At 45.9% G+C, this 14,092-nt stretch overlaps 1 protein-coding gene across 1 annotated transcript; it reads right to left on the minus strand.

Annotated features, from left to right (window-relative positions):
• Positions 1-11,555: 11,555 nt before the first annotated feature.
• Positions 11,556-14,083, minus strand: LOC141272066 (uncharacterized). Its single transcript, XM_073682379.1, has one exon. The coding sequence runs from the start codon at positions 13,937-13,939 to the stop codon at positions 12,890-12,892; it is 1,050 nt and encodes a 349-aa protein (XP_073538480.1). The 5' UTR covers positions 13,940-14,083; the 3' UTR covers positions 11,556-12,889.
• Positions 14,084-14,092: the final 9 nt, after the last annotated feature.

The following is a 14,092-nucleotide window of genomic DNA, read 5'->3' on the forward strand; positions in this document are numbered from 1 at the left end:
ACTACAAGAAAAGGGCCGTAGAATAGGCTATTATCAATGTTTATAATTGTTATGCCAATTCGACAATGCCCATTTGTATATAAAGTTATTCAACTTTCACCACTGTCTCAGAATTGGTCAGATTGACCAATTAAGATGAATGTCGAGGACGACATTCAAAAAGGAGGGAAGAGTGTGACATGCAGAAGTAGTGCTGTTGCTTCAAAAGCATCCAGAAACTATTAGAAGTAACACAAGCACAGGAGAAAGTTAGTGTTGTGCTTCAGAATCATCTAGCAACTAGAGGGGTTAACACAGTCACAGGAGACAGGGAGTGTTTAGCAGAGCACCAGGGAAATTGTGGGGAGCTTGTTGATTAGTCTGGCTGGAGCTGAAGGGAAAGGTGTGTGTAATCTGTATCTCTCAGAATGCAAGTGAACAGGAATCAGATGAGGAGTGAAGCTAAACACAGGTAAAATAGACTTCCTGAACTAACATTGCATTGTATTATCGGGCAGAAAGATAAGGGCTGGAAGGAATTTTGTCCCAGGGATCATCTCCCTCATAAAACCCTCCCCTCCTCCATCTCCATGCAGGATAAAGAATGCTGTGTACTATAGTGACTTTGTGAAGGAAAAGCCTGTGGTGGTGGGTGCATAGAAGTATGCTGCTAAGACATTTAATCTGTGCTGAACTGTGCTACTGAAGAGACTGTCGTTACTGTGTCTGCTTTAATAGACTGTACTGTGATGAAGCCTGTTGCTTCAAAAGAGTTAAATGGTACTGGCCGTAATTGATTAAACCCCACTGTTCAACTGTTTATGAAGACTCTGGTCAGATGTGTCTGGTCAGCAATTGAATCTATCGAAGCCTATGGTCGCCCTGAGTAACGGTTCCCCCAGGATTCCAAACAATTCATGAAACCCGTCTGGCCCCTATCTGAACCTAGCGGTGTGCATGTAACACTATACACAGATATGCGGCCTAATAAACCGTGCCTCAGAATAGTATTTTAGGCTTTGATCTATGGCCGACATGGAGGTCATCCTTAGGTCTCCAGTAGTCCTAGCAATCATTGGCTTTCTTAGCTCTGCAGAAAGCCAATGGAGAGATAAGAGGAATCGATCTCCTTCTCTCTCACTCTATACTTGCTGTGATCTCTTTAATTGCATCAAGTGAAGAGTTAATTAAGTAAACACTGGCAGCACTCAAATTCCTCTGCTACATCTCAGCTAGGAGGGGGGATTAAAAACTGCAAAGCAATAATCACCCAAGGATCAGAATCCCTGAGTGAGTAATCACTGCCCTTTCACATCCTAATGTTAAGTGGCAACTCTATAATGACAGGAAAGGACAATGTAGTGACGGGAAGTGGTTAATTGTTATAACTTCCTTTATTCTGAACATGAATATGGCTTCTCCCCAGTGTGAATTCTCAGATATTTAACAAACTGTGATTTCTACAACATTTTCAGCATTCTGGGCATGCATACGGCTCCTCCACTGTGTGAGTTCTCTGATGCTCATCACTAGTGTTGAGCATTCCGATACTGAAATATCGGGTATCAGCCGATATTCGCGGTATCGGAATTCCGATACTTTTAGAATATCGTATACCGGAATCGGAAGTTCCCATAATGCAATGAGCCAGTTTCATTTCATTCAGCCAATGAGGATCCTAAGAAGTGTGGGCACATCCTGTTAGGCATGTAGGCATTTCAACTAATGGCATGGCTGTGATTGGCTGCTGAAATGATGTCATGATGCACTATAAAAGCCACCGCCGCCATTTTGAGCTCACTCTGCTGTGAATTCAGTTAGGGATAGGACGCTGTTGTTCTGAGGGACAGTTTTAGCTACCTATTTGGTCTATTCTGCTTTACCCAAGCTACTTTATAAATCGCTGTGCCTTGCAGCGCTAGTGCACAGTTCTCTGTGCTGTTCACCGCTGTCTGCAAGGTCTCTGTGTGTGAGTGCAGCTCACGCTGTAGTGTGTGCTTCAGCCACGTCTGGTTGTAGTGTGCTCAGCGTGCGTCACTGCCTCATACATTGTCCTTTTTTGCTAATTGATAATTTTTCCTGATTTCTCCTATTAGTGTGGTGGTTCCATCCGTATTCAGCTAAATTGGTTCCAAACACACTATATAGGAGTAGATAGAGAATTTTTTTTTTGTCTTGCAGCGCTAGTGCACAGTGCTCTGCATCTGCACTGCTCACGCCTGTCTGCAAGGTCTCTGTGTGTGAGTGCAGTTCACGCTGTAGTGTGTGCTTCAGCCACGTCTGGTTGTAGTGCGCTCAGCATGCGTCACTGCCTCATACATTGTCCTTTTTTGCTAATTGATCATTTTTCCTGATTTCTCCTATTAGTGTGGTGGTTCCATCCGTATTCAGCTACATTGGTTCCAAACACACTATATAGGAGTAGATAGAGGAGCCTTTCTGCAGCCTTGTGCCCTGAAGCCCCAGCCAGAGTAGTATTAGCCTATTTTTTGTAGCCTCATCTATTGCATTGTAGGTTACCTTCCTGCATTGCAATAGCTACAAAAACTTTGTGATACTATCGGTATTACATCTTTGGGCACATCCAGTGTCTTTTTGTGACAAAAAAAAAACTAAATAAAGTTCACCAACCACTCCACTTTACAGTTGTGTAGGCCACATTAGCTCATATTAAAGTCTAGTCCACACTTTATAAAATTTGTGTTTCTTATACCTGTTAGCAGCTGTTCAGGAATAAGCACATTAAGCCCTTAGTACTTTTTTGCCTATCTTTATCAGTCTACAAAGATGAAGAAGGCAGGGAGTAAGGCATGTGGTCGTGGTCGTGGAGTTTCTGCAGGGAGAGGATGTGAGGATTCTGTGCCTGCAGGGAGAGGACGTGGGGATTCTGTGCCTGCTGCGGGCACCAGTGACTCAGCATCCCCCCAGTTTTACCAGGGAACAGTCCTTTATGCGCAGCTTTGTAGGAGCTAGCCGTACCCACTGCTGCGGGAGGACCAAATTGAAGCCGTTGTCGGATGGATGGCAGCTAACGCATCGACTTCAATTAGTTCCAGATCCTCTCAGGTCCTGAGCACTGAAGAGCACCCATCTGTCTCTTCACCACCTGCCAAATTGCCCAGGCAGTCAGAGAGCCCTGGACAGGAGCCATCTCTACTTCTGTTCTCTGAATCTTTTGGCTTGGAAAGAGGGGGCCAGCCAAGCAGAATTCGAGAATTTGAAGAAGAGGTAGTATGCAGTGATGCGCAACCGTTTTGTCTCTCTGAATCTGAAGAGGCGGGTGGGCCAGTGCCTATGGTCAGCAGCACACCTCAGTACGCATCTGATGATGAGACTCAGGTGCTACTTTCTGGTGCGTACTGTGCTGTAGAGACTACCCAGGAGAAGCAGTTGTTTGAAAAGGGTGGTGTAGATGATGAGGTCCTTGACCCATCATGGCGTGAGGGACAGGAAGGTGGTGGGAGCAGCTCTGAGGAAGAGATTCCCCGAATGGCCCAAAAAGGAGGGAGAGGGAGGGGGCAGACTTGGTTTCCTGTAGCCTCCACTTCGGCACCCATTAGGAGCATTGCTCTTCCAAAATCCAAAGCGGGCACTCCCAAGACATGCAGTGCCTGGTCCTTTTTTGACACAGTTGCAGATGACATTTGCTTTGTCAAATGCAAGCTGTGTAACCAGAAGGTGAAAAGAGGGAAAAGTGTCAGCAACCTCAATACCACAAATATATGGAAACATGTGCGGACCAAGCACGTGGTGGAGTTACAAAAACACACTGAAGACCTAGGCCAACCTACAGCACCACCTACCACCTCTTCAGCTCGAGTTGTAGCCTCTTCCTCCAGCTCACTCACAGCTGGTTTGGCTTCCTCACAGGATCACCATGTAAGAACCTCTGGCACTGTTGTACAGAGACACAGTGTAATTCCACCCACAGCACCACTTTCCCTGTCATCCTCACACTCCCAGGCCAGTCTACAGCCATCGTTAGCACAGGCATGGGAGAAAAGGCGCCCACACTCGGCAAACCACTCCCGAGCACAGGCTCTGAATGCTGGCATTGCAAAACTACTGGCCCTTGAAATGCTATCATTCAGGCTGGTGGAGACTGACACCTTCCGTAACTTTATGGCATTGGCAGTCTCACAATACAACGTGCCCAGCCGCTTTTATTTCAGCAGGCAAGCCGTCCCTTCCCTGCAACAGCATGTGGAGGGAAAAATTAAACATGCGCTACAAAACGCCATCAGTAGCAAGGTCCACCTGACCACCAATGCGTGGACCAGTAAGCATGGACAGGGACAATACCTTTCCCTCACTGCCCATTGGGTAAATGTTGTGGAGCCGGGTACAGATCTTGAGAGTGGCGCTGTACGTGTTATGCCAACTCCAAGGATTGCAGGAATCCAGTCGGTACACATTGACTCCTCCTCATACTCCAGTTCCTCTGAATCAGCGCTGCAGGAGCCATCACGGTCTACCTCCACATCGACCCGTGAACGGTTACCTGTTATGATGACCGATATGAGCACAGCCGTTGCCAAACGTCAACAGGCCGTATTAAAATTAATTTCTTTGGGGAATCAAAGCCACACTGCGCAGGAGCTCTGGAATGCCATCAAGCAGCAGAGCGATGTGTGGTTTGTGCCAGCGAATCTCCAGCCAGGCATGGTAGTGTGTGATAATGGTCGAAATCTGGTGGCAGCTCTGGGCCTAGCAACCTCACTCACATCCCATATCTGGCACATGTGCTCAACTTGGTCGTGCAGAGTTTTTTGAGGGACTATCCGGATCTTGATGCACTGCTTCACAAGGTCAGCATAGAGTGCGCTCACTTGCGGAGTTCCAGCAACGCAAGATCGCGCATTGCAGCTCTGCAGCGGCGATTACGTCTTCCAGAACATCGCATCATATGTGACCTACCCACCAGGTGGAATTCAACGTTACATATGTTGGAGAGGTTGTGTGAGCAGCAGGCAGCAGTAATGGAGTACCAGCTGCAGCAGGCGCAAACAAGTCGCAGTGCGCGCCGTTCACACTTCACCACCACTGAGTGGGCCTCTATGAAGAACATTTGCTACGTTTTGCGTGCCTTCGATTATTCCACGTGGATGGCGAGTGCAGATGATGCACTAGTCAGCATGACTATCCCCCTTATCTGCCTGCTTGAAAAAACACTGCAAGCACTAAGGGAGGAGGTTTTGGAAGAGGTGGAGGATGAGGAGTCACAAATGCCATCTGCTTCTGTACAGTCTGCGCAGCGTGGTTCCTCACAAAGGCCTAGGCAGGGGACACTTTGTGAGGAGGATGAGGAGGAGTCAATGGAGGATGAAGACATCTGTCCAGAGGAGGGAGGTACACAATGCTCTAGTAGTCAGTATCTAGAGCGAGGGTGGGGAGATGCAGAGCAGGCAGAGATCACACCTCAAGCAGGGGACAGCGTTTCTTGGCCAGTTGGCAGTCTGCAGCACATGGTTGATTTCATGCTGCAGTGCCTGAGAAACGACCGTAGCATCGCCCACATTCTCAACCCGGATGATTATTGGGTGTCCACCCTCCTAGATCCTCGCTACCGGGACAACTTACAAAGCCTCATAACACCGTTGAACCGGGAGCGTAAAATGCGGGAATACCAGGACGCACTGGTGCATTCCATCATATTCTCCATTCCAACCGAGAGCAGTGCTACTAGTGCTTTACAAAGCAGCTCAGTGCATCGAGGCAGTGGAGGAAGCTCTGCACAAAGAGGGAGCAGAAGCAGCGCCTCAGCACAAGGCAAGACCAGTATGGCCCAAATGTGGCAAAGTTTTGTGTCCCCGCCGCCACAAATGTCTACACCATCACAGACGGCTCCAGTCAGCAGGAGGCAACGTTTATGTCAGATGGTGACAGACTACATGTCTTGCCCTCTCAGTGTACTCCCAGACGGCTCTTCCCCCTTCAAGTTTTGGGTCTCTAAGCTGGATACATGGCCAGAGCTTAGCCAGTATGCATTGGAGGTGCTGGCTTGCCCTGCTGCTAGTGTATTATCGGAACGCGTCTTTAGTGCCGCAGGTGGTGTACTAACAGACCGTCGCATGCGCCTATCCTCCGATAATGTTGACCGGCTTACTTTTCTGAAAATGAACAAGGCCTGGATCTCACATGAATTTGCCAGTCCTCTTGCAGAATTAATAATTGGTTGGCAACAGTATCCAGGTCTCCTGTTGTGCTCATGTTTCTACCACCTGAACTGTAATCCCTGAGCTCCAACACCGCCAGTTGCTGCTCAGAAGTGCCGTCTGCCAGTCAACACTTGCTCCAGTGTTATTGGGGTTCAGTAACGTCAGCTGATCCCCAGCTGTGTGTCCGGCAAATTCTCCTGCTCTATCCACATCCACTGTACTACTAATTTAAAACTTGCTCCAATTACACCTCTGGCTCCTCTGTTTTTATTATTTACCCTGGGCTCCAACACTGCTAGTTGCTGTTCAGAAGTGCCGTCTGCACACTCAACGCTTGCTCCAGTGTTATTAAGGTTCAGTAACGTCAGCTGATCCCCAGCTGTGTGACCGGCAAATTCTCCTGCTCTGTCCACATCCACTGTACTACTAATTTAAAACTTGCTCCAATTACACCTCCGGCTCCTCTGTTTTTAGTATTTACCCTGGGCTCCAAGACCGCTAGTTGCTGCTCAGAAGTGCCGTCTGCACAGTCAACGCTTGCTCCAGTGTTATTGGGGTTCAGTAACGTCAGCTGATCCCCAGCTGTGTGTATGGCAATTTCTCCTGCTCTGTCCACATTCACACTACTACAGATTTTAAAGTTGCTCCAATTACACCTCTGGCTCCTCTGTTTTCAGTATTATCCCTGAGCTCCAACACCGCCAGTTGGCGCTCAGAAGTGCCGTCTGCACAGTCAACACTTGCTTCCGTGTTATTGGGGTTCAGTATTGTCAGCTGATCCCCAGCTGTGTGTCCGGCAAATTCTCCTGCTCTGTCCACATTCACACTACTACAGATTTTAAAGTTGCTCCAATTACACCTCTGGCTCCTCTGTTTTCAGTATTATGCCTGAGCTCCAACACCGCCAGTTGGCGCTCAGAAGTGCCGTCTGCACAGTCAACGCTTGCTCCAGTGTTATTGGGGTTCAGTAACGTCAGCTGATCCCCAGCTGTGTGTCCGGCAAATTCTCCTGCTCTGTCCACATCCACTGTACTACTAATTTAAAACTTGCTCCAATTACAACTCTGGCTCCTCTGTTTTTAGTATTTACCCTGGGCTCCAACACCGCCAGTTGGCGCTCAGAAGTGCCGTCTGCACAGTCAACGCTTGCTCCAGTGTTATTGGGGTTCAGTAACGTCAGCTGATCCCCAGCTGTGGGTCCGGCAAATTCTCCTGCTCTATCCACATCCACTGTACTACTAATTTAAAACTTGCTCCAATTACACCTCTGGCTCCTCTGTTTTTATTATTTACCCTGGGCTCCAACACTGCTAGTTGCTGTTCAGAAGTGCCGTCTGCACACTCAACGCTTGCTCCAGTGTTATTAAGGTTCAGTAACGTCAGCTGATCCCCAGCTGTGTGACCGGCAAATTCTCCTGCTCTGTCCACATCCACTGTACTACTAATTTAAAACTTGCTCCAATTACACCTCCGGCTCCTCTGTTTTTAGTATTTACCCTGGGCTCCAAGACCGCTAGTTGCTGCTCAGAAGTGCCGTCTGCACAGTCAACGCTTGCTCCAGTGTTATTGGGGTTCAGTATTGTCAGCTGATCCCCAGCTGTGTGTCCGGCAAATTCTCCTGCTCTGTCCACATTCACACTACTACAGATTTTAAAGTTGCTCCAATTACACCTCTGGCTCCTCTGTTTTCAGTATTATCCCTGAGCTCCAACACCGCCAGTTGGCGCTCAGAAGTGCCGTCTGCACAGTCAACGCTTGCTCCAGTGTTATTGGGGTTCAGTAACGTCAGCTGATCCCCAGCTGTGTGTCCGGCAAATTCTCCTGCTCTGTCCACATCCACTGTACTACTAATTTAAAACTTGCTCCAATTACAACTCTGGCTCCTCTGTTTTTAGTATTTACCCTGGGCTCCAACACCGCTAGTTGCTGCTCAGAAGTGCCGTCTGCACAGTCAACGCTTGCTCCAGTGTTATTGGGGTTCAGTAACGTCAGCTGATCCCCAGCTGTGTGTATGGCAATTTCTCCTGCTCTGTCCACATTCACACTACTACAGATTTTAAAGTTGCTCCAATTACACCTCTGGCTCCTCTGTTTTCAGTATTATCCCTGAGCTCCAACACCGCCAGTTGGCGCTCAGAAGTGCCGTCTGCACAGTCAACACTTGCTTCCGCATTATTGGGGTTCAGTATTGTCAGCTGATCCCCAGCTGTGTGTCCGGCAAATTCTCCTGCTCTGTCCACATTCACACTACTACAGATTTTAAAGTTGCTCCAATTACACCTCTGGCTCCTCTGTTTTCAGTATTATCCCTGAGCTCCAACACCGCCAGTTGGCGCTCAGAAGTGCCGTCTGCACAGTCAACACTTGCTTCCGTGTTATTGGGGTTCAGTAATGTCAGCTGATCCCCAGCTGTGTGTCCGGCAAATTCTCCTGCTCTGTCCACATTCACACTACTACAGATTTTTAAGTTTCTCCAATTACACCTCTGGCTCCTCTGTTTTCAGTATTATCCCTGAGCTCCAACACCGCCAGTTGGCGCTCAGAAGTGCCGTCTGCACAGTCAACACTTGCTTCCGTGTTATTGGGGTTCAGTAATGTCAGCTGATCCCCAGCTGTGTGTCCGGCAAATTCTCCTGCTCTGTCCACATTCACACTACTACAGATTTTAAAGTTTCTCCAATTACACCTCTGGCTCCTTTGTTTTCAGTATTATCCCTGAGCTCCAACACAGCTAGTTGCTGCTCAGAAGTGCCGTCTGCACAGTCAATGCTTGCTCCAGTGTTATTGGGGTTCAGTAACATCAGCTGATCCCCAGCTGTGTGTCCGGCAAATTCTCCTGCTCTATCCACATCCACTGTACTACTAATTTAAAACTTGCTCCAATTACAACTCTGGCTCCTCTGTTTTTAGTATTTACCCTGGGCTCCAACACCGCTAGTTGCTGCTCAGAAGTGCCGTCTGCACAGTCAACGCTTGCTCCAATGTTATTGGGGTTCAGTAACGTCAGCTGATCCCCAGCTGTGTGTAGGGCAATTTCTCCTGCTCTCTCCACATCCACTGTACTACAAATTTAAAACTTGCTCCAATTACACCTCTGGCTCCTCTGTTTTTAGTATTTTCCCTGGGCTCCATCACCGCTAGTTGCTGCTCAGAAGTGCCGTCTGCACAGTCAACACTTGCTGCCGTGTTATTGGGGTTCAGTAACGTCAGCTGTTCCCCTGCTGTGTGTACGGCTATTTCTCCTGCTCTGTCCATATTCACACTACTAGTCTACTACTGATTTTAAAGTTGCTCCAATTAGGCCTCTGGCTCCACTCTGTTTTTAGTATTTACCCTGGGTTCCAGCACCGCCTGCTGTTTCCCAGCAGTGTCTTTGGCATGGGTACTCCCTCCTGCCCAGCCTGGTTCCAGCACGCCAGCTGTTTCCGGGTACTGTCAACGTCACTTTGCCTCCAATGCATTGTCCTGTCGTGTTGCGGTCAGGTTAGCCGACTCTATGGTGCCTGCAGTTTAGGTGACTCCTATGTGGGCTGTGGGATCTGGCAAGGAAGGCTGGTTCCATAGTGCCAAAAGGACAAGCACCCCCTGTAGGACTGTGGGTTGCGGTAACTGCAGCCGGCTACCGGCCTTGCAACTTTTTTTTTCATGGGTACCTTCTGCTACACATCCGAGTTCCAGTACAGTCAGCTGGTTCTCAGCAGTGCCTTTGGCTTAGGTGCCTCCTTCTCGGTATCCAAGTTCCACCAACGTCTGCTGGTCCTTGGTAGTGCTTTCTGGCACAGGTACCTCCTGCTTAGTAGCCGGGTTCCTGTACCGTCAGCTGGTCCTCGGTAGTTCCATTGGCTCTTGTACCTTCTGCTACCCATCCGGGTTCCAGTACCGTCAGCTGGTTCTCAGCAGTGCCTTCGGCTTAGGTGCCTCGTTCTCGGTATCCAAGTTCCACCAACGTCTGCTGGTCCTTGGTAGTGCTTTCTGGCACAGGTACCTCCTGCTTAGTAGCCGGGTTCCTGTACCGTCAGCTGGTCCTCGGTAGTTCCATTGGCTCTTGTACCTTCTGCTACCCATCCGGGTTCCAGTACCGTCAGCTGGTTCTCGGCAGTTCCTCAGCCTTCTTGTACCTTCTGCTACATTTCCAAGTTCAAGCTTTTTGAAATGGTTCTTGGTAATCACTCTGGATCTCCCTGACGAGAACCCTGAAGACGAGGACCCTGAAAACCACCCCGAAGAAGACGAGGACCCCGAAGACGAGGACCCTGAAGACCACCCCGAAGAAGACGAGGACCCCGAAGACGAGAACCCTGAAGACGAGGACCCTGAAGACCACCCCAAAGAACGAGGACCCCGAAGACGACGACCTTAAAGACCACCACAAAGAAGAGGACCCTGAAGACGACGACCCTGAAGACGACGACCCTGAAGATGACCAAGATGATGACCCTGAAGAGAAAGAACAAGAAGACAACCACCAAGATAGAGAACAAGGGACAGAAAACCAAGAAGCAGAAGTACAAGAAGCTGCAGAACAAAAAGCGGAAGAACATTAAGCATAAGACTAATAATCAGAGCAAAAGATATTATCTAAATTATAAGCAGAAGAAGACTAAGCAATGTATGGGGGTGAGTCCGTTCCTCCTCGTGGTGCCCCTGGAAAAGACCTGCTGCTGCACGCCAAACTGAACGCGGACAAATCCTGTTGTAAATCTTTTGTGACGGGCAGAAAGAAAGGTGCAATGTTCAAACTTTTATAGAGAACAACTACAGGAATGCCGGTCACAAATAAGAATATGATGAAGAAGAAGAATATGAAGAAGATGAAGAAGCAGAATATGAAGAAGAATAATAGTTGAATAAGAAGAATATGAAGAATGTAAAAAAAAGAATAATACGAAGAAGGTGAAGAAGAAGAAGATGAAGAAGGTGAAGAAGAAGTTGATGAAAAAGATTCTGATGGTGAGGATGATGAAGGAGAAAGTGTGGGAGAAGTAAAAAAGAAGGTGAAGAGCATGGAAGTAGTGAAACATAAATATCTGACAAAATATAAAAATACTTAACATAGTCAATATTTCCGTAACTCAGAACATCTTAAAAAATATATTAATTCCTGGTATTCCATTTGATTGGGCTAAACCTCTATGCCTTTATTGTCTCCCCCACCTCCCCCAATACATTCTACATTATTCTTAGTTGTTTTCCTTCATGTAGAAATAACCTACAAGGAAAGAAAGGGTTTATTTTCATTCCGATATTTCTGTCCCATTGACTTGCATTGGTTTCCGGTATCGGAATCGGCGATATCCGATATTTTTTGGGTATCGGTCCGATACAATCCGATCTGATATTTCTCGATATCGGAATTTATCGCTCAACACTACTCATCACTCTTTCTGTGCCTTAAAGCCCATTGAGAAGAGTAGAAAATTGTAATATTGATTTATTATATGATCATCAGAAGTGACCTAACGTTTAAGTCAGTCAAAAATTTACATGTAATAATTATTGTGTACAAATTTTTCATTCGTCATTTACAGGTGTTGTTATGGAAACAACCTCCATCTCCATTGCATTATCAATGAGCGTGAAATTATTATTTATTACATTACACAAGTATTATAAAGCGATAAATCTTAAAAAGGTTGTCCCACGAACCAAAGGACATATTAATCAATAGATCTTGAAATATAAATAAGTTCCACAGTTGGATTTGTTAAAAAAATTGTTCCTATGCCGAGATAATCTCATAAATGTGCCCCTGCTATTTACTGTATAATGACTGCGTCTGAACGTGTAGGAACATGGTCTGATCATACCACAGCTCTTGGCGGTGGAGTAAATACAAGAGTATACAGAGAGGACAGAATGGGTTCGTAGATGCTGCTTGTGAGGCAAAACATTTCCTTGCCTCACAGAAAGAATCACCTGGGATCCCAGTGTCATGATTCCACCCCTCACTGTCCTGGATGCAGTGAGTGAAAGCTCAGCTGCCCTGTTGAATCAGGGTCGTGCGGAGCTGTCAGTATTGTGAATGACAGCTCATCCGTCCATTCTGTTTCTGATCTTTTGCTGCCCAACCTTGGACCTTGCCTTTGACTATCCATTTTCCTAGTCCCTTTATCTTGATGAGATACCTTCATCGAATTCTGACCTTGAACGGTGACCTGACTACACCTTTGTCTTACCCCTCTGTTTATAATGAGCTCTCTATGTATTGGACATTGAACCTTTGGACAACCCAGTCTCACGGCTTGTCCATGAGTAGTGACTCAGCACCACACCATGCTGTCTTGTCTATATACTCTGTATAGTCTCTAGAGTAAAAAAATAAAAATGGCTTTAACCCTGTGGAAGTCCTTTGATGTTCAATCCTACTTGATTTAGAGCTATAATGTTTTCCGCATTCTAAACTTGAAAGTGTTTTTTCCCTTGTAAACTGATTGATGTTTAACAAGATCTAATCTAACAGTGAAACATTTCCCACATTCTAAACATGAAGCTGGCTTCCCTCTGTGTGAGATCTTTCATGTCTACCAAGATGTGATTTTTTGGCAAAAACATTTTCTACATTTAGGGCATGAAAATGGCTTTCACCCTGTGTGAATCGTTTGGTGTACAATGAGATTATTTTTCTGGTTGAAACATTTCCCACATTGTGAACATGAAAATTGTTTCTCCCCTGTGTGAATTCTTTGATGTCTAACCAGGTGAGATTTCTGTTCAAAACATTTCCCACATTCTGAACATGAATACAGCTTTCCTTATCTGTGAATTCTCTCATGTCTTACCAGATGTGATTTCTGGGTAAAGCATTTTCCACATTCCTCACATGAAAATGGCTTCTCCCCAGTGTGAATTCTCTGATGCCTAACAAGATCTTTTTCTCTGGTAAAACATTTTCCACATTCTAAGCATGAAAATGGCTTCTCCCCTATGTGAGTTTTTTGATGTTCAATAAGAATTCTTTTTTGAGTAAAACATTTCCCACATTCTAAACATGAAAATGGCTTCTCCCCTGTATGAATTTTTTGATGTCCATTAAGAGTTATTTTTTGGGTAAAGCATTTCCCACATTGTGAACATGAATATGGCTTCTCCCCTGTGTGAATTCTCTGATGTGATACAAGATATTTTTTCCTGGTAAAACATTTTCCACATTCTAAGCATGAAAATGGCTTCTCCCCTGTGTGAATTCTGTGATGTGCAATAAGAGTTATTTTTTGGTTAAAACATTTCCCACACTTTAAACATGAAAATGGCTTCTCCCCTGTGTGAATTCTCTGATGTGTAACAAGATATTGTTTGCTGGTAAAACATTTTCCACATTCTAAGCATGAAAATGGCTTCTCCCCTGTGTGACTTCTTTGATGTGCAATTAGAGTTATTTTTTGGTTAAAACATTTTCCACATTCCTCACATGAAAATGGCTTCTCCCCTGTGTGAATTCTCTGATGTGATACAAGATATTGTTTCCTGGTAAAACATTTTCCACATTCTAAGCATGAAAATGGCTTCTCCCCTGTGTGACTTATTTGATGTTTAATAAGATTTGTTTCTTGGGTAAAAGATTTCCCACACTGTGAACATGAAAATGGCTTCTCCCCTGTGTGACTTATTTGATGTTTAATAAGATTTGTTTTTTGGGTAAAAGATTTCCCACATTGTGAACATGAAAATGGCTTCTCTCCTGTGTGAATCCTTTGATGTTTTTTAAGAATACGTTTCTGGTTAAAACATTTTCCACATTCTAAACATGAAAATGGCTTCTCCCCTGTGTGAGTTCCCTGATGTCTAAGAAGATTTTTTTTCATGGTAAAACATTTCCCACATTCTAAACATGAAAATGGCTTTTCCACTATGGGAGCTTTTTGATGTTCAACACCCAGTCTGTCTTTTCTATTCTGCTTTACAGTCGGTGATGAATCAGAAGATAGGATCTGTGTAAAAGGATCAGATGATACATT

This window comes from Phyllobates terribilis, unplaced genomic scaffold (genome assembly GCF_046119375.1).
Source record: "Phyllobates terribilis strain yellow unplaced genomic scaffold, ASM4611937v1 Scaffold_1__5_contigs__length_1240528914, whole genome shotgun sequence".
Classification (NCBI taxonomy): domain Eukaryota; kingdom Metazoa; phylum Chordata; class Amphibia; order Anura; family Dendrobatidae; genus Phyllobates; species Phyllobates terribilis.